At 39.2% G+C, this 18,633-nt stretch overlaps 2 protein-coding genes across 2 annotated transcripts in view; one reads left to right on the forward strand and one right to left on the reverse strand.

Annotated features, from left to right (window-relative positions):
• The window catches only part of LOC116805319 (uncharacterized PE-PGRS family protein PE_PGRS20), a 71,687-nt gene extending 58,974 nt beyond the window's left edge, over window positions 1-12,713 (reverse strand). The window contains exon 1 of the mRNA XM_032736524.2: window positions 12,506-12,713. The gene's annotated coding sequence lies outside the window, so the exon portion shown is untranslated. The remainder of the gene's footprint in view (window positions 1-12,505) is intronic.
• Window positions 12,714-13,747: 1,034 nt separating this feature from the next.
• Window positions 13,748-18,598, forward strand: LOC6562765 (integrin beta-nu). The gene is made up of 6 exons (XM_032736002.1): window positions 13,748-13,975; window positions 14,109-14,188; window positions 14,283-14,472; window positions 16,108-16,858; window positions 16,917-17,112; window positions 17,173-18,598. Exons 1-6 carry the CDS (start codon window positions 13,879-13,881, stop codon window positions 18,271-18,273), a joined length of 2,415 nt encoding a protein of 804 aa, XP_032591893.1. The 5' UTR covers window positions 13,748-13,878; the 3' UTR covers window positions 18,274-18,598.
• The last annotated feature ends 35 nt before the right edge of the window (window positions 18,599-18,633 follow it).

Consider the following 18,633-nt stretch of genomic DNA (forward strand, 5'->3'; position numbering starts at 1 on the left):
AAGTAAAATCTTGTTTCTTGCTTTTTATACTATATACGAAAAACTCGGTTTATACCATTTCACACTTACTCAGATATTTGTGTCACTTTATACAGGTTGAGGCATTTTCTTAAAGATTTGATAACTAGTTGAATTAATAATCTGATCAAAACTGTTTCAAATACCATACGATTTTCTTTTTACTCCAGTTTTCATAAAGACTTTAGCAAAGTTTTCTAGTTAGCTGGCGATGATGCAAACGGGCGTTCAGCCAAAAATTTCCAAGTTTATCGATCAAAAGAGGAAAAACTAAAAACCGAAGGAAAAAAAACTTTAACTACAACAATTTACAAAAAATATGAATGCTGGATGGCTTCACAGGACTGAAGGCTACGTTGTCCTTTCGTGTTTCGTAGCGTGCCTTTTCGACACTTTCGCCTTAATTAAAAACTTACAAAAGAGTTTTCTCCCGACCGAAACACAGGCAGCGAAATATGCGTAAAATATGCAACTGCAGACGAGACAACCCAACGAGCCACACAAAAAGGAATTGCCAAAAGATTCTGCTAAGCAAATGTAGTTAAGGAGGCCTCATACCAAATATAAAACCACATCAGGATGAAAAAAAACAGCAGGGACCCCTAACGCATACATTTTTAGTATAACGGATCAAAAAGTGGAAATATTCTAAGCTGAAACCTAAATGCTCTAAGCCTCTAAGACTATTGCGATATTTTATATAGATTTACAAACAACCCATTTGAAGAGCAATCAGTTATAGTTTAGTCAAAAATGTACATTTGATGCAAGTAAAATTTGTATCTGAAAAACAGTCAATAAGTTGAAAGAAATCTTCGGTTGCTTTTATTAATCTCGGTCTCTTCCAATTCTTTAAAGATATCTTGTTACCTAAGATTCGAGGAATATATAGTAATAGGTATACCTATTTAACTAGAGCATCTAACGAGATCTTAAAATACATTCATAGTGTGTGCAACATTTTCACCACATGCATTTGGTTGAAAAAAAAAGTTTTTTTTTTTGCATATGCCAACCAAAACTACAGTGCATAAAATATATGCTTTATACAACAAATTTACATACACATAAACATGCACACCCACACAAATATATCTATGTATTTTCATTTCTATAACTGTGCACATGTATCTGTGCTGTTGGGTTGTCTTGTGTATAAATTTGCGTATGCGTTTTTTATTTTTTCAGATTTGTTTTTTGTTTTTGTCTAAGGACTTTTGTGTGTTGTTTATGCAGAAGGCGCCCAAAGAAACGAGAGGGCTGAAAGCGCAAACAAAGCCCTTTTTGTTTTGCAACATGTTCTACATGTAGTTGTTGCAATGGCATCTAAAAAATGTTTAGACAAATTAAAAATAAGAGTAACCAAAAAGATAAATGAGGGCTTGAAGGGCCCAAGGGGAAGTTACCGTTACTGCTGAGCGGAGGTGGAGCGTGTGCAGAGTGTGGTGCTAAATTTGCTGCGTTAGCAACGCTCATTTGGGTCAAGGTGTTTGGTGTTGTTTGTTTGTTAGTTGTTATTCATGTCGCCTGGCTTTGGTTTATTATGAAAATTGCAGTTGTTGTTTCGGTTCTTGTTATTGTAGTTGTCATTATGCGAAACGAAAAGTTGTGTGTATCGGGAACAACTTGAAACAATTGGATGCGAATTATTTGGGTTTAGGCGACTATGATTTACACTGCAACATGCCCGCGAAATGAGTGTTTTACTAAGAACTATTCAACTCCCTTGATTGCGTAGTATTCTGCTTATTCTTTTTGAATTGAAGAGATACTCATCAAACATCCTTTCCTTGAAAGTACTAAATTGTAGTTAAATCTCCGCATAAATTATAAATGCACAAATGATCCGCAGAAAACCGCACTACTTGAAACTAAATGCTATTGATAAATATGTATTAGCTGGAGTAAATCGTATGCCATACGCCTCCATTCACTGACATCAAATATACCCCTTAAAAGGACTGTCTATATATAGTAGAACTCCACCCACATGTGCATAAAATATGAGAATGATTTAAGTGTTCATAGCATGTGAGATCCTTGCCAAGCGCTAACTACAACACCAACAACAACAACAGCAACAACGAGAACGACAACAACCAGCTGCAGTTTTTACTGCTAAAAGTAAAAATATTATGGGAAATTTGTATATGTTGAAGGAGGCGGCAACGAATAGCAAATAATCAATAAAAATAAAATATATCACACCGTTGAAAGCAAATGCCTCCAATTCCCCCACTTGTTACCCGCACTCCTGTTCCCTCTCTCGCTCTATCGCTGTCTTTGTCGCACTCTTGAGTTGCTCATTTCGTGTTCATGTGCCATTATACAAATATAATATTCTTACTTTTTTTTTATTTATTTTTTTTTTTGGTGTGCAGTTTTTGCCGCTTTTGTGTTTTTGCCACCAGTAAAGTAACTGCTGCCACAGCTACAAGAGCCCCGGACACGATTCACACGCACGCGCAGGGGTTGCACCGGGGGGCGGGGGTTAAAAATGGAAGAGGATAGAGAGGGTAAGTATATGTTGTAGCTCGAAATGGCACCCTAGTTGCCCTGGCTGGTCGCCTGGTTAGTTGTTGCCTGCTTGATTTGCCTGTCGTGTTATTGAGCAAATTGTACAATGTAGCAGGCAACTTATTCGGCTGTCTACAGTGAATTGTGTCTGGAATCCATTGACGGTTGTTGTAACTGCTGCAAAAAGGTCACATTTAACACAATTAAACCGTCTGTCAATAAGTTTCAGCCGAGGTATACAAAAATTGATTTAATATTGTTGTATTTGTAATTTTTTTTAGAAAGAATTTATATTCTAAATCTTCGTTTCTTTAATAAATACAACCTAACATAGACATTTAACTTGCACACTTCAATATTAATTAAAATAAATAACAAATCAAGTTCTCCATTTTCTCTGTAAAATCTGTGCAGAATATCAGCACTATAAGTGTATATTATATTCTTGGCACTTGAAGTTGGTCATGTCAGCAGAGAAATGTACATTAAAAGCAAAGCAATTTGTGATTCGTACATGCGCAATTAATATTCGAGCTCACTTAATGGCCTAGAATCGTGTTCATCAAGAGAAACATGCTCAAGTAAGAACCAGTTTACAAAGAAAAATTAAAACCAGACTTTATGACAATTATAACTTAATCTCTTTTTAATCCGCTAAGTATACTGCCTTGCTTCCATGTTGCATCAAAGTCAATTTTTACTTTGCAACACTCAACCATTTCTGCAAAATTAAAAAAATGACGGAGAAAAGAGCACAAATCCAGACACACACACACACACACACCATTGCAGCGCAGTCTGCTTTGATTTTGCTGTTCAGTTTCAGCTATGTATATTTATATATTTCTTCGATATTTCTCTTTGTTGCTTGCTTGCTGAACTACTTCGATTATGGCCGTGTTGTGTTGCTGTATATTGTTGCCTGTCGTCACTGCTTGGTCCTTGTGCGCTTCGGAATTCGTGTGAATTTTCCAAATGCGCCTTTTGTACTGTTTTGTACATTGTCTCTGTCTCTCTCTCTCTCGCTCTATCGCCCTCTGTCTCTTGTTGTATTTGAGTGTTGCGCCGCACACTTGAGTGCACACAATCGAGGCAGGGTGGCGTCCCGTTCACACGCCCAGTCTCAGAGGCTTAGACTCATGTGTATAATATTCAGCACAGTGCTCATCCCCATCATCAAGGATGTTGTGCTTTACATTAAGTAACTGTGTTTTTAGCATCCTCGCAGCGTGTTAATTGCAATTATGCGATGCACGCCGCATTCGGGCCACATTGCATCCTGTCAGTTGCATTGATGTCGGCAAGTTTCAACGCCGCTGCCGACGACGACTACGCCACTGAGGCGTGCAATATTATTGTGACACAATTTTATGCGTTGCAGGATACGCCAACGCGAGCATCCTGTTAGCAATAGCGGCAGCAGAGGCAGCATCAGCAGCAGCAGCATCAGCAGCAGCAGCAGAGGCAGCATCAGCAGAGGCAGCATCAGCATTGGCTTCCTCATCCTGTCAACGGCAGCGTTCGTATATTGGCAAGTTATGCCACATGCTACATGCCAAGGCACTGGCATAAAAGGTTCCCCGCTACCAATACCATTTCCTCACTCTCACATGGCAACTAGTTTTGCGTGCACAGAACCGCATACACTTGGAGAAAATCCACAAATCCAGCTAAATATTTATAAACTAATGAAAATATTTGAATTTCTCATTATTATCCAGACTAGAAGCGATCATTACGCGTCAAAATAGTTAAGAAATTATTCAGAATCTACCATTTCACAAAAAATTAAGTTTTGCAGTAGCTTTGTGGAAAATTTCACAGTTTTTCTGCTTGGTTTTGAACTCTCTCATGCATTTCGGAAATTTAAATAAAACTAACACTTTTCTAGCGTAAGTAAGAACATCATTTTTTCCAAGTGTACTCTTCTGTAACTCCTACCCGCTGCCACTGTCAATCACTTTTCCCCGCCGCTAACCCCGCGCAGGCGCTCATTCTGCAGCTTTACATATGTGCGTCAGTGTCTGCATTTAAGTGCTACCCAAAATTGCCTTTTTAAAGGATTTTACGCACACACACACACACACAAATACACAGGCACACACGTGTATACCCTGAAGCCGTCATAGACATATGTATGTGTGTGTCTGCCTGTTTTCTTTCTATGTGGCATGCCCCCATAACGCTTTTCTCTGCTCGGGCGCCTTTTACGCTTGTCTGTCAACGTTTGCCATCTCCGTCGGCATCGTAGCCGATTTTTTGTGCCATTTTCTTTAGCATTCTTTTTCAATTGATGCATCTATATCTGCCTCTGCCTCTGTCTCAAACTCAGCCTCATCCTACACATAGTTCTGGCTGTCAGCCAAACTACGCATTTTACAAACACAATTTGTGTGATAAACTAAACCAAAACTGTGCCTGTTATTTTTCGGGCAGCTGCAATTTCGCTTTCTTCCATGTTCAACTTTCGTTTAAATTTTCTTTTTATGGGTACAACAAAAAGAAAAAGAATCGCTTTTTTATTTTGCAAACTGCATTTTCCAGTGTCAAAGGCGCTTAATTTAGTTTCAGTTGCTCAACGCTCTTTCACTCTATGTGTCTCCCCCTCTCTCTCTGTCTTAGAAGGTTTAGTCTGTGTGTTTTTGGCATGTAATTTGCTGGCTTCACTCGGAAATTGCTGATTTTTCTCGGATTTTGCATGTTTTATTTTCTCCGTTTCCTTTTCCCTCTCCCTTTCCTTCTCCCTCTTTGTCTTTTTATATTTCTTTCCTCATTTATAATTGGGAGCCGTTCCTTGCGTGTCCGTTGGCTTTGCCAATTAATCAATAATTAAGCCTGCAGCAATTAAATACTAATAGTCAAGGCAAGAGGTAAAGGGGGAAATGGCGTAAGGGGCCATAATGCAAATGATAAGTTCTTTTAACACGATTTACTTGGACATTTACAGTTAATGCACTCGGTTTACCCCACAGAATGCAATTCTTTGGGTTGATTGTTTTTTAAGCCTGTGAAACAGAAAATATTTGAAAGGGTGGCATAAAATTGTGCATTAAGAAAGATTTCCGATTAATATTCTTGCTCAGTTGATTATCAACAGATATTTACATTCTCGTATATCATTAATATTACTTTTTTCGTTGTGGTAATGCATTCCCCAAGCAATATCCTTTGATGACATACAATTTATTCTTGGACTTCATTTGAACGCTTTAAAAGTTGCCCATGTAACCTGAATGAGAAAAGGGTATCTCGAAGTCAATCACACACGATTGACTCACTCTGTCTTGTTTGCTCCCCTTCGATAATATTCGAGTCTCATCTGTAAAGCCACAGCAATTAAGCCGCATTATTTATGTGGCGCCACAGTGGAAAATGAAAAATCTGCGGAAACTTTTACTAACACCCTGGAAGAATCTTTAATATGATAAATTCATACACAAATAAAAAACAACAGCAAGTAGATGAACTAACTGTGTTCCAGGTGAGGTAGTCGCTGCAGCTACACTTAAATAAAACCAAAATTGATGAATCAAAAAGAGGTTCTTCTGTGATTTGTAGCTTGTAGTGGATTAAGTTTGTTAAGTATGGGACAATGCGACAAAGTCAACAGGAATTTTATTTAATGCCAAATGCTTAAGGATCTTAGATTAGGAGTACTTTTTAAAAATATCCGGATTATGTCATGTACATATTTAGAGTCAACCTTAAAGAGCGGCGCATTCCAATGGCAAACAAGTTTGAGTAGAGTCGACTTCATCTCATCTGCTATGCATTGTTTTTTGCCACCAGCAGCGGCGCTTGTTTGGTTTATGTTTGCAGTGTAAACAAATCAACACAATAACAAAAATGTAACATAAACATGGCAACACGATGCCGTTGCAGTTGCAGCTGCAGCTGCAACAAAAGCAATCGAAGCTCGACGAGAGACATAAAGCAGAAACGTTTAAGATGTTTGCAATAAACAGTTGAAATTAGGCCCCACCTCGAGGCATATTTGAGGCAAGCAGAGGTGTGGATAGGAGAGTCACCAGTTAAACAGATGTACTCGTGGTTCTGGTTTATAAACAAAAGACGTTAATTGGCCGCTATACTTGATTTCGACGGATTGCTCAATGCGGTTGATAAAAAAAAAAAAAAAAAAAAAAAACGCTTGCCACGTAGTCAAGCTGAAGTTTGCAGCAAACGTGGGAAACGGAGACGCCTCAGATTACGGCACGTCAAAGTTAAATAAAGCGACGACAAAAGTGACAAGCACGACAATTATTCAAGGTGTGTGTGTTTGTTTCCAATTGCTCACAGTTCAAATTGCAAACTGCAAACTTCAAAACTGAAACGAAATACGTATTACGAAAACATTTTGCCCAGGAAATTGAATCATCATTGAGCCGCATCATATTTATGTTTACTTTTTTTTCGAAACCTTGTCAGAGTTTATTTAAATTTCAAGAGCTTGGCTTTGGTGTTTTTTGTTTTTTTTTTTTTTTTGTAGAAACTTACAACTTTATCTAGACCATTAAGTTTTACAATGAAATTTTTATGTGCAGCAAATATGTCAGCTAAGTGCTTTGGATCCGTATCACATCTAACGCCGAACCGCAACGTAGCTGACTCAGCAAAAAAAGAAAAGACGAAGAAAGGGGAAGAAAAAGTCAACAAGCAAACAAAACAGCAATAAAACACGGCCTCAAAGATACTCCGCCACAAAGCCACACACTCATCAAGCAACACACACACACACACACACACATTTGTTAATATATGTATCTTGCATATGCGCTTGAGGAAATTACACTGGACAACACATGTATAGATTGCTGCTGAAGGTTTGGCCACTGATAGAGTTTATGCCTTGGATTAAGTTTAAGCTTTTCACTTTAAGTGCATTCCACCAATTTAAATTTATATATTTGGATTGCTGTAATTTTTGAGATAACAGAAATGTTCAATTCTGACAGCTGCTCAACTTGAGTCAATATCACAGCTCTTGCTCTAATTTAAAGAATGTAATATTGGTAAAAATCTAAAATAATTTGTAAGATATTTTTTATTTTATCATTTTTTCTTGGTTGGCAACATTTTAGGAATTTTTTTTACTTTGTACAACTTCAATGCTTGCGCCAAAGGCATTCTGTTTGTAGCACAGTGTTAAGAATGGACTTCAACTTGAGACGACAGTTTTATATTTTCTTCTTATGCTTGTGTACACAGAGAGTTCTAATTTGCCTGGGTCATGCGTTGAGGTTAATGAGTCATATCATCATCAGCATTATCATTATCATTATCGTTGTGAAGCACACAAAAGAAGGAGGGGAGCGGGACACAAAAAGGCGACACAGAGGGGCATCATTATCATCATCAAAATGAAGCCGCGACAGCGCGCATCTCAGAGAGGGAGAGAGAGAGAGGGGAGGCAGGCAGTGGGAGAGAACAAACATTAAAGTCGAATTTCTGTTAACGGATCTCTGCTTGACGCAGTTTTTTTCGTTCTTTTTTTGCTTTGGGTTTTGTAATTTAGACGCAATTAAATGTAAATAAATTCACAATTTAGTTGTAATTTTTGGCTGCTTAAATTTCAGTTACCGTTTAGTTTATTTCCCATCTTTATTTTCCTATTTTCGTTTATTTTTTTTTGGTTTTACTGGTCAGCTCTTTTGAGTTTGTCGCTTCGGTTTGTCGCTTGGTGACCCGATTTCCGCAATTTAATGACTTTTGTTTTGCCAGCGCATAATTGCTGGGAAATGTGCGAGAAACGAAAAGAGAAAGAGAGGGAAAGTGACAGAGAGAGAGAGATTGAGTGAGTATTGGTCAGGCAGTTGGTCTGGCGGGCGGGCTGGCAGGCAGGTAGGGTAGTTGATAGGGATGTTAAGTGTCCATCAGCGTTCAATGATTTTTTGTTGGATTTCCTTTTTCTTTTGAGCATTTCAAATAGTTTTTGCCTTTGTTTGGATTTCGTTTTTTCTTTCTCTCTCTATACACACACATTTGTCACTTTATTTTCTGTGTGTGTGTGTGTGCTAACGAGCAAGTGATAATTTTTTTGGCGTATTTATTGACTTTGTGGCATTGTGGCATTGTGGATTTTATTATATATTTTTTGTATTTTTTTTGTTCGCCTTGTGGTATTTCTCCATTGAGCCACATTCAGCCGGAAATGAGCTTCGCCCTGTGCGCCCCCGGGCGGCATCGGCAGTGGCGGCGGGTTCAAGGTTGTATGCCCTCCAGTCGTTGATATCTTTGTTATTAGCCAAGGCGATTGCGGATAAGTAGCTGCACTGAAAGTCAATGGTTGGCAGGCAGCGCGGGGTTCCGTGTTTGTTTAGGTTCTTGTGAGATATGTTTCGGGCACAGGAAGTCAACGATAAGCAGTCTAAACTATTTATAGCTAAATGCTTTGCTGCATTTTGAACTGCATTCAAATCAGAAAGGGGGCTACATAAAAAAGAAAACAAGCCTTGAGTAGGGTGAAATGCGCTTTGGAATGTTTTTTAGATAGAAATTGAGAGTGCAACACGAGATTTTTGATTTAATTTGGTTTTTATTTCTTATCGCATATATTTGTTTTTATAGTTCCTTTTAATTTGTGCCTTGGGTAATTTACAGTATGAGCATTTTTCATAAACTGTTTTCAAATTCACATTGCTAATAATTTATAAACTAATTTTTTCTTATCTAATTTTAATGAGGCTTTTGCTGTAAATTGTCTGCATAAAGTTTGTGAGTTCTTTTTTTTTTGGGCGCTATTTTGTTTTTTTAGCAGTAAAAATGAAACGAGTCGAGACTCGACTGACAATTTATTCTAATGTTCGATTCCGATTTTTATCGGCTGCACATAAATTTGAGTGTGTGTGTGTGTGCTCAACTCGCGTAAAATGTTCTGTGGCAACTTTGGGTGATTTATTGCCTGTCGATTGTCGTCGTCGCGACCGGGACGGAGCACAGATCCCAGCGAAATAGAGGCCTGTCTGCCTGGCTGACTGCCTGCAACTAATGTACGCGTCGTCCGTCGCACAGATGCCGCGGATTAGATAAAAACGACGGCGCTCTCAATTTATGCGTGTTGCCCAGTTGCCAATTGGCAATTGCAAGCGTTACTTTCCCCCCTAACTCAGCTCACGCAAATATAAACTCAAACTTGTCGCGCCCACTAAATCTTGGCCATGCATCCATCCCATCCAATCTGTCCATCCCCCCATTCCTCCCACATATCGTCTGCCCCAACAGTTGCCGTCTATCATTTGAAATCATGTTCGGGCGATAAGAAATTATACGGCCGTGGCCATAATTTACGTGATTTGCATGACTAACGAAAAAAAAAAGGTGAAATGTCCAGTTTTTCCACCTCTAATATTGGAGGAAAACTGTGGAGCAGCAGCATTTTTGACATTTATTGTTTTTAATAGTGTAAGGCCTAAACAATTTTTATGACAGAGCTCCACCTCTCTCTCTCTCTCTCTTTCTCCTTCCGTTTTCCTCCCCGCGTAACTATAAAAATCTTGATGTAGCAGTCGAGATCGACGAGTTGCTTTTAAAGGTAAATACTCGTAAATAACACAAATAGAAAAGAAATGTGGAAAAAAGAAGCAATTTTGAAATTAGCTGTGCTGAGCTGCTCTGCACACAAATTAAAAATCCAACATTTAATATTTTTGGATATCAACTTTTTTGAAATTCATGAAAAATGACAAATCGAAACTGTAAATTTCAATTAAAAATATTTGTACTGAGTACAATTTGTGGTTAGCTACGATGTTTTAGTCGTTTTCTATGCATTTGCATCAGCGTACGGCGTCATAAAGTGAAAAGTGTCATAAAAATTAGTCAAGAAATCACGCTGCCTTTACCATACTTCAGTTTTTCATTCTTTCAACTTGATGTGTATTTTTTTTCTTCACATTTTGTCGCTCGTTTATTTGGCTGTTTGTTCTGACACATTTGTATGCTAATGTTGCGGCCGCCGCTTGGAGGTGCAGACGCTTCCGGCGGCTAAGCGCTTAGAACTACTCAACTGAAGGCAACTCAACTCAACTTAACTCGTCTCCAGCTCGATGGGGATCTATCACTTTGATGAGGGTCACCTAACTGCAACAAGGAGCAGCGGCGACGGCAAAGGTCGATGGCTTACTGGAGGATTATTTGAATGGAGATATGGAGAATGGCCATATTTAAGTGTTTTTTCCCCATATTTTCCGCACTGATTTGTTGATTAAGGACTTTAAAAAGTCGTTGAGCGCATTAGCCGGCTATCACAAATTGAAATATATATTTTTAGAAATTGTTTGGTGTCTGCTTTTTGTTTCTGACATAAACAGGGATTTGACTTTTATGAGGGCTACACTAATTTTTGAATAATTAGGATGGCATTTTCAAATATTTATGGCAACCATTTTTTGACGTATTCTCCATTTTTAGATTTTAAGGAGATAAATAAATAAAAATATGATTTCAATGATATTACGCATGCAAATGAAAAGCAACTCAATTTTTATTTTTAAATTTATTTTACACTGCCAGGAAAATTTAATCAGTTATTCTTTATATTTTTCCAAGTCATTTGTTTTCATATAAATAGGTAAATGCAGATTGGATTGAATTTTAAAAATTTTAAAATACAAAGCATTTTGATTGTCAAAACACTCGATTACAAAAAACCTTCTCATTTAAAATGTTTCAACATGTTTTTACTAAAGACAAATAAATTAAGAATTTATCATTTATCATTATCATCTTATAGATTTAAATACTTTTCACTAGTTTCTTTGGCTCTGCCACTATTTAGCTGACTTTGGTCGCTTCCTCTTAATGGTTCAGTCATTAAGGTATCGAGTTTTAGCTCTTTAGAATAATAATTATCGGCATTATTAGCGTAAATTGGTGTTGTCAATCAAGTTGGGGAGGGGAGGGTGGTGACGATAAACCAGTGGAAAAACCGCCCCAATAAAATAATGGGCACATTTACAGTAATTACACATTTCTTGCTGTTATTTTTTTTTTACTTACCTTTCTTCAGTTGACGTTGCTCCTGTCGCTCTCGCTCTCACTCGCGCTCTCTCTCACTCTCTCTGGCTCTCTGTTTCTGTCTTCAACTGTCTGCTGTCCCGCCTGTCGCGCTTTTTGATGCTGGTGTGGGGTGTGTTGGGGGCTGTGTGATGTGCCTCTTAAAAGCACGTTCCTTTAGAAGGACAATAATCCGACGCGTCGTCTGCCTGCTTGTGTGTGTGTGTCTGTGTGTTTGTGTCCGATGTGCCGTTATTGGCGACGCTGCGCTGCCGCTGCTGATGTCGGAGTATAATCCAATAATCCAACACGAATGAGCGTGTGCATGCAATTGCAAAAAATAGACACAGACCACAACAACAACAATAACTACTACAGCAACACTTTGGCTCTTGTTTCTTTTTCTTCCTACGCTATTCGTGCGACTGTGTGTGTGTTTGTCTGTATGTGTGGCTGACGCTTATTTAGTAAATTAAACTTTTCACTTTTTGCAATTTGGCCACACACACACACCAAGTAGAAAATGGAAAATGGGCAATTTGCTTTTGTTGCTTTCCTTTTGGGTTTTCCCCAATTCTCAATACAAATACAATTATATCAACGCACACACACACACACTCAGCAATAAACAAAGCGATGCCGACGCCATCGTCGCTACAAGCAGCAAGCAAGTCTCATCCTAGCTAAACAATAACAACAACAACAATAGCAGTAAGTAGGCAGCTCAGCAGCAGCGTCGGCGACAACAAAAATTTCGCAGTAATACACAAAAAAAATAACCGAATTGAATTCCTTTTTCGCCGTCGCCGTCGCTGTTTTCACCTCCTTTTATTTGTATATATCTTTAGTTGTTGTTGTTATGTATTTGACGTCTGCTTCTATTTCTTTCTTTTATTAATGACTTTTTCACCTTTTTCACCAGTCGCCGCGTAAATTTTGATTTTTTTTATTGCGCTCTTTGCTTGACGACACTCACCGTAAAATTTACAGCTTACGATTTGAATAGAGACACTCTCACTTTGCACACACCTCTTAAGGAGTAATTGTTGCAAACGATACGACGATCATTTGATAAACATTTGAATTGGCTTCTTTTTTTTATTCGATTTTCCGCAAAAACACAACAAAATTTGTATGGAGCGACCGCTACACGCGCGCACGCATCCGTTCGAAATCGCCGTCAATTCCAGACTGTTAGATAAATGTTAAAAGGCAACTGTTGTACTCAAAATGGGCAAGTGCATTGCGCTGTTAAATGCAGCACAATTTAGATGTAAACTTGTGGCGCTTAGCAGGCCAAATATATTTTGATTATTTCATAGGGACAGAAATGATGAACATTGTCGTTTAAAATTATACTAAAATTACACCAATAAAATATATTATTATTTATATGTCTTTTTAATTGTTTTATTCAGATGCTGAATTGAAATCCAGCTTTTTCTGTTAGCGGATGCCTTGCTCTCTGAGCGTCTGTTAACTTAACAGATTAACGCTCTCTAGGTGTGACCATACACCACAACCTCTTGTATTTTTTTAATACTAAAATACTAGTTGCGCATGGTTGCACACAGTCGCACAGCAGTGCCAATTTGAGTTTGTTCCATCTGACAAAAAGCTGCTTGACATACGCATGCAATTAAATAACGGCTATATTTATTAAAATACTTTTTGTAGAGGAATATATATAAAAAAAAGTATATTTCTAAAAATATATACAATAGTTGTGGTAGTATTTTCTACATCCACATTACATACATTGAAAATTTATACATTCGATTGGTGGCTTTAAAAATAGAACATATAAAATTGAACTTCAACACAGAAGTGAAATTTTATCATACATTTTAATTCGCAATAATAAATCTAAAAAAAATACTCACAGATGAGTGTGTAAAAAATCGCCTCTTTGCAAAAACTTGAGTACGCCTTTGATTGCTGATAACAATAATTCTGTTTAAGAATAAAAATCGTCAACAAATTTGAAATTTGTTCTCTCATTCGCTCTCTCTCTCACTCTCTATCTCCCTCTCTATAGCTCTCATTCAGATCCCTCATAACTGTAAATTGGTATTTGTTTTTTTATCGGACTAACTATTACATACTATGTATTATAATTTACCGAATTGATAAGATAACACATACACACACACACATATGTACATAGAAATATTAAAAAATACGCTCAAATTTGTACAATATGTGAAAAAAATAGATTAGTTGCCGTTCGCTTTTGACGCAAGCAAGTTCTACCGGCCAAATGGTGTGTGAAAAAAATTAAAGCAAGCGAAGAGCAAATTGCACAATTCACTTTTTGGATAAGAGAGCTGAAAAGAGAGCGTGCAAAATATGCAGTCATTTAACAGCCGGCTGTTGTTGTTGTTGTTCTACTTCTTCCTCTTCTTCTTCTTATTGTGCCTAAGTGTAACGAGGGCAATAACAATAGGTTTGTGCGTGTGTGTATTTACCGTTTACAATACATATGTATTTGTTGTACGACACGTAGTAATAACATTAGTTTAACTCAGCGTATTCTAATTATCGCTCTACTTTTCCTCTCTTCCCCACTCTTCGCATAGATGAGCAATGCATGCACTCAATCGATAGCTGCGATCGCTGCCTAAACACTCATCTCAACTGCGCCTGGTGCACGGACAAGGTGAGTGTAAACAGCCAACACCCACCCCCACCCCCTCCCCACTCCTCTACCTAATTTTCGCTTTCTATTTCTATGATTGACCGTCTCGCCGAAGACGTATCAGGTGCGCGGTCGTTGCTTCTCTCGCACGACGCTGCTGAGCTTCAATTGCAGCGAGGCGGACATTTATGAGAATCAGCCGAAGCAAGAACGATTGCAGGAGCGACCGCTCAAGGACTATGAGACGAGGGACGAACAGGCGGTGCAGGTGACCCCACAACGTGTTTTCCTCAAACTGGTCAAAGGTGCGTTTATCTTATCTTTGTCCCCCCTCCCATGTGGAGCATAGTCCCGCAGTGGAATTTTCTGTTTTTATGTCAATGTTGTGTTGTTTGCTTTGCTGATTTGTCACACATTACTTTATACACTCGTTTTTTTCTTTTTGCTGGTGTGAGTGTGTGAGTGAGTGTGTGTCGCTTATCAACAATTAGTGTGTCACGTTGGAGTATCTTGAATACTTCTATTCTGAAACGTTCATTGAACCCTCGACTTCGACTCAAGTGTTAACTAAAAACGAATCGCAGAACTCTTAGATTAAACTGCCAATTCTGAATGCACTTAGATAAGAGACAGAGAGAGAGAGAGTGGGAGACTGAGAGAGAGAGAGAGAGAGTGAGAGAGAGAGAGAGAGAGGGAGAGAGAGAGACTGAGAGAGGGGAGAAAGGCAAGAGAAGTACAGGAAATTGCATTTAATACATTTTTATCAAAGATTTTTTAGATTAAATGCAAAAAAGAATTAAGAAATTGTCGAATTTTCGAATTTTGTATTTAAATATTTTCTTCAAATTACTTTTCTTAAAAACATAAATTAAACAAGTTCAAGCAAAAGAAATAGTATAAATCATTAGAAGAATAACCTCAAAGAATGCAGAGAATTACTTCAACACAACTTAAATGAACATCCTCAACAAAAAAGACGAAGAGAGAAAGAAGCAGGGAAAGAAAAGCAGGTGGAAACTCATATGCTGATCTACATATAATAACAGATAAAATGGGAAATGTGAAAATGCAATTCTGAAAAGAGCTGCCATAAAATGCAGTCCGAGCTGATGTGCAACTTGTCATTAGTTGGGATTGTTCAGTGAGCTTAACTTTAATGTCGAATTGCCATTAAGAACATGAAAGAGTGATGGGGAGAGAGGGAGAGAGGGAGAGAGAGAGAGAAAATGCAATTATGTGTTGAGGAAAATTGCAGGCAAAAAAAGAAGGCCAACGATTTGAAATGGGTGCGAACAACTTCAAATGGTTTTAAAGGGTTGCCAATAGTGGAAGTTGGAGTTGGAGCTGGAAATGAGAAATGTGGAATGTGGGTTGGTGGCATCAGGCAATGAATGGTGAAATGTCGAGCAGTCAATAGTTAACAACTGCTTGGCTGTCTTTCAATAGCATTGCAGCCTATAAAACAGCTCGTAAATGCCGCACTTCGACTTTACGGCCATGTTGTAAACCCCGTTTTCATACCCTAAACCCAAATGGAAATGTCTTAAATGGGGGTATGATGAAGTTGTGTCAAAGCATGTAACCGACAGAAGGTTGCCTAAAATATATATATTCTTGATCAGACAAGTCTATTTGGCCTGCATTAACAAGTCGGTCTTGAAGAGCCACTTTTGAATGTTATCGATTACCGATAGCAAGCTGCAGTTTTGAAGAAATATTCTCATGATTAGAATCATCAATTGGTTTGTTGCAAGCAAATATTATGTGAAAACTATTGTTTCCACAGGTGTGTGTTGCATATGCAGAATGGATAGAAAGTGTGTGAATGGCAAGAGAGACTTGTGTACAGGGTATCTCGCAGTCGAGTTCTATCCACTAAAGCATTCTTGTCTGTTGTTTTTTTTTTTTTACTTACCATTGTGTATATCCTTAAATCGCAGGCAACACGCAACGCGTCAAGCTGGGCTATCGGGTGGCACGCAACAATCCACTCGACCTGTACGTGCTGATGGATCTGACATGGACGATGCGCGATGACAAGGATACATTGGAGCAGCTGGGCGCCAGATTGACCCAAACGTTGCACAATCTAACCGATAATTATCGTCTGGGCTTTGGCTCGTTTGCCGATAAGCCGGCAATGCCAATGATAATGCCTCAGTTGCGTGAGAATCCCTGTGCCGCTGAACGGGAACGCTGTGAACCCACCTATGGCTATCGTCATCAGCTGGAACTAACCGATGATATTAAGGCATTTAGTGCGGCAGTTGCGGGCAGCAAGATAACTGCCAATCTGGATAATCTGGAGGGTGGCCTCGATGCTCTGATGCAGGTGATTGTCTGTCCGAAGGAGATTGGCTGGAAGAAGCAGGCGCGCAAGGTGGTCATCCTGGTCACCGATGGCTTCATGCACTTCGCTGGCGATGGCCTCCTTGCTGGCATTGTGCAGCGCAACGATCGCCAGTGCCACTTGAACCAAGCCGGTGAGTATACGGGCTCCTTGGTCTATGACTATCCATCGCTGGAGGAGATCTATCGGGAGCTGCTGAGACGCAAGATCAATGTCATATTTGCGGTCACCGAGGAGGTGTTTGACACCTACAAGGAGCTAAGTGCACTCATGCAGGAGATCAGCAATGTGGAAATTTTGAGTGCAGATTCTTCAAATATTTTGGAATTGATTAAAAAGAGGTGAGCTTCTTGGAATCTTCGAAGTAACCTTAAAGTAAGTTAATCTTTTTATATACAGCTATGAGAGCTTCATTAAGCGCACACAATTCGGTGACAACAGTCCGGATTTTATTAAAATGGAATACTTTACGGATTGTGCTGGACAATTTCCAAATCTGCGCCAGCGAAACTATTGCAACAATGTCGATCTTGGCAAAGAGATTGAGTTCTTTGTGGATGTCACTTTAATAGATTATCCGAAGAACGGTGTGTTGGTGAGTATTGAAACTTGATGTTGTTGAATTCTTGAACTTAAAATCGAAATATTTTCGAAGAACCATAAAATCCGCGTGGAGGAGGCTTCGCTGAACGAGTACATGGACATCGATGTGGAGCTGCAGCAACCATGTCCCTGTGTGGAGGAATCCGATCCGATGGATGAATATCGACGCTTCCAGTGCGATAATCAGGGCTATTTGAATTGTGGGATGTGTGTGTGCGATGAGGGCTGGACGGGCACATTCTGCAACTGCCCCACCGATCCAGCGAATGCAACAACCAATGAGGCACTACTGCGCACCTGCCGCCAGCCATTGAATCACGTGGCCAATACCGACTCCGATTTGGTGTGCTCCAATCATGGCGAATGCGATTGTGGCAGTTGCAACTGTGACCCGGGCTACACGGGCACCTATTGTGAGTGCCTGGAGTGCTACGATTGCGATGAGAATCGCGCCGAATGCCATTGTGGCCAGTGTGTCTGCAAGTACGGCTGGTCGGGCACACGTTGCAACTGCAAGGAGTCTGTGGAGGAGTGCATTGGGCCAACGGGCGACATCTGCTCGAAGCGTGGAAATTGTGATTGTGGCCTCTGCAGCTGCCAGGAGCCGTATTTGGGCAAGTTCTGTGAGATCGATGCGGAGAAGAACAAATTGTGCCAATTCTACGAGCCATGCGTCACCTGTCTCATCGACCAGAAGCAGGGGCGCAATGACTGTAAGAATATTAGTGAGATCTGTTCGAGTGCCGAGTCGCACGAGCGCTTCATCTATTCCTTTGTCGATGAACTGGAGGCGGATGTGGTTTGCCTGGTGCGCATTGTCAACAGTCATGGCATTCAGTGTGATAGCTTCTTTGGCTATAACGTCATCGATCGTGTCAACTATTTGAACATACAGGCTGTCGAATGCGAGCCAGCGAATCTATATGCGATCTTTGGTGTCATCTCACTGGCAACCGTCCTGCTTGGACTGTTCATCATTGGGCTGTTCTGGTGGTGCCTCCGCATGAAGGATGCACGCGAATATGCGCGTTTCAAAGAGGAGCAGGCGAACAGTGTTCGACAAGAGAATCCCATCTATCGAAATCCCATCAGTCATTTTGAAGTGCCCCGGTCATTGAGCGTAAAACCCGATGAGAATCCATTTTCCACTTAAATCGATAAATATTCCATTAGCTAGTGTTGTTTGGGAAAAACTGGAGGGTCAGCATGTACCAAAGCTAAGACAGTCTTTGAAATGTCACTAAACTTGGATAAGCATACAGTTCTACATATGTTTTTTAATTCTAAACTGGGAAACTACTTTTTATTGTAATTTACTTTTACTTCTAATAGCATTTCGTTTGTTTGTTGTAAAAAACATATTATTCTACATAATTATAATTTAGTTGAATAGGTTGCTAAGACCCCAAAGCTTTGAATAGTAACATTAAGCATGGAGTAGAATTACAAATAAAACGCATTTGTTAAATGTTTATATATTATTATTATTATTATTATTTTTTATAAATGTATT

Source organism: Drosophila grimshawi, unplaced genomic scaffold, assembly GCF_018153295.1.
Source record: "Drosophila grimshawi isolate 15287-2541.00 unplaced genomic scaffold, ASM1815329v1 contig_1377, whole genome shotgun sequence".
Classification (NCBI taxonomy): domain Eukaryota; kingdom Metazoa; phylum Arthropoda; class Insecta; order Diptera; family Drosophilidae; genus Drosophila; species Drosophila grimshawi.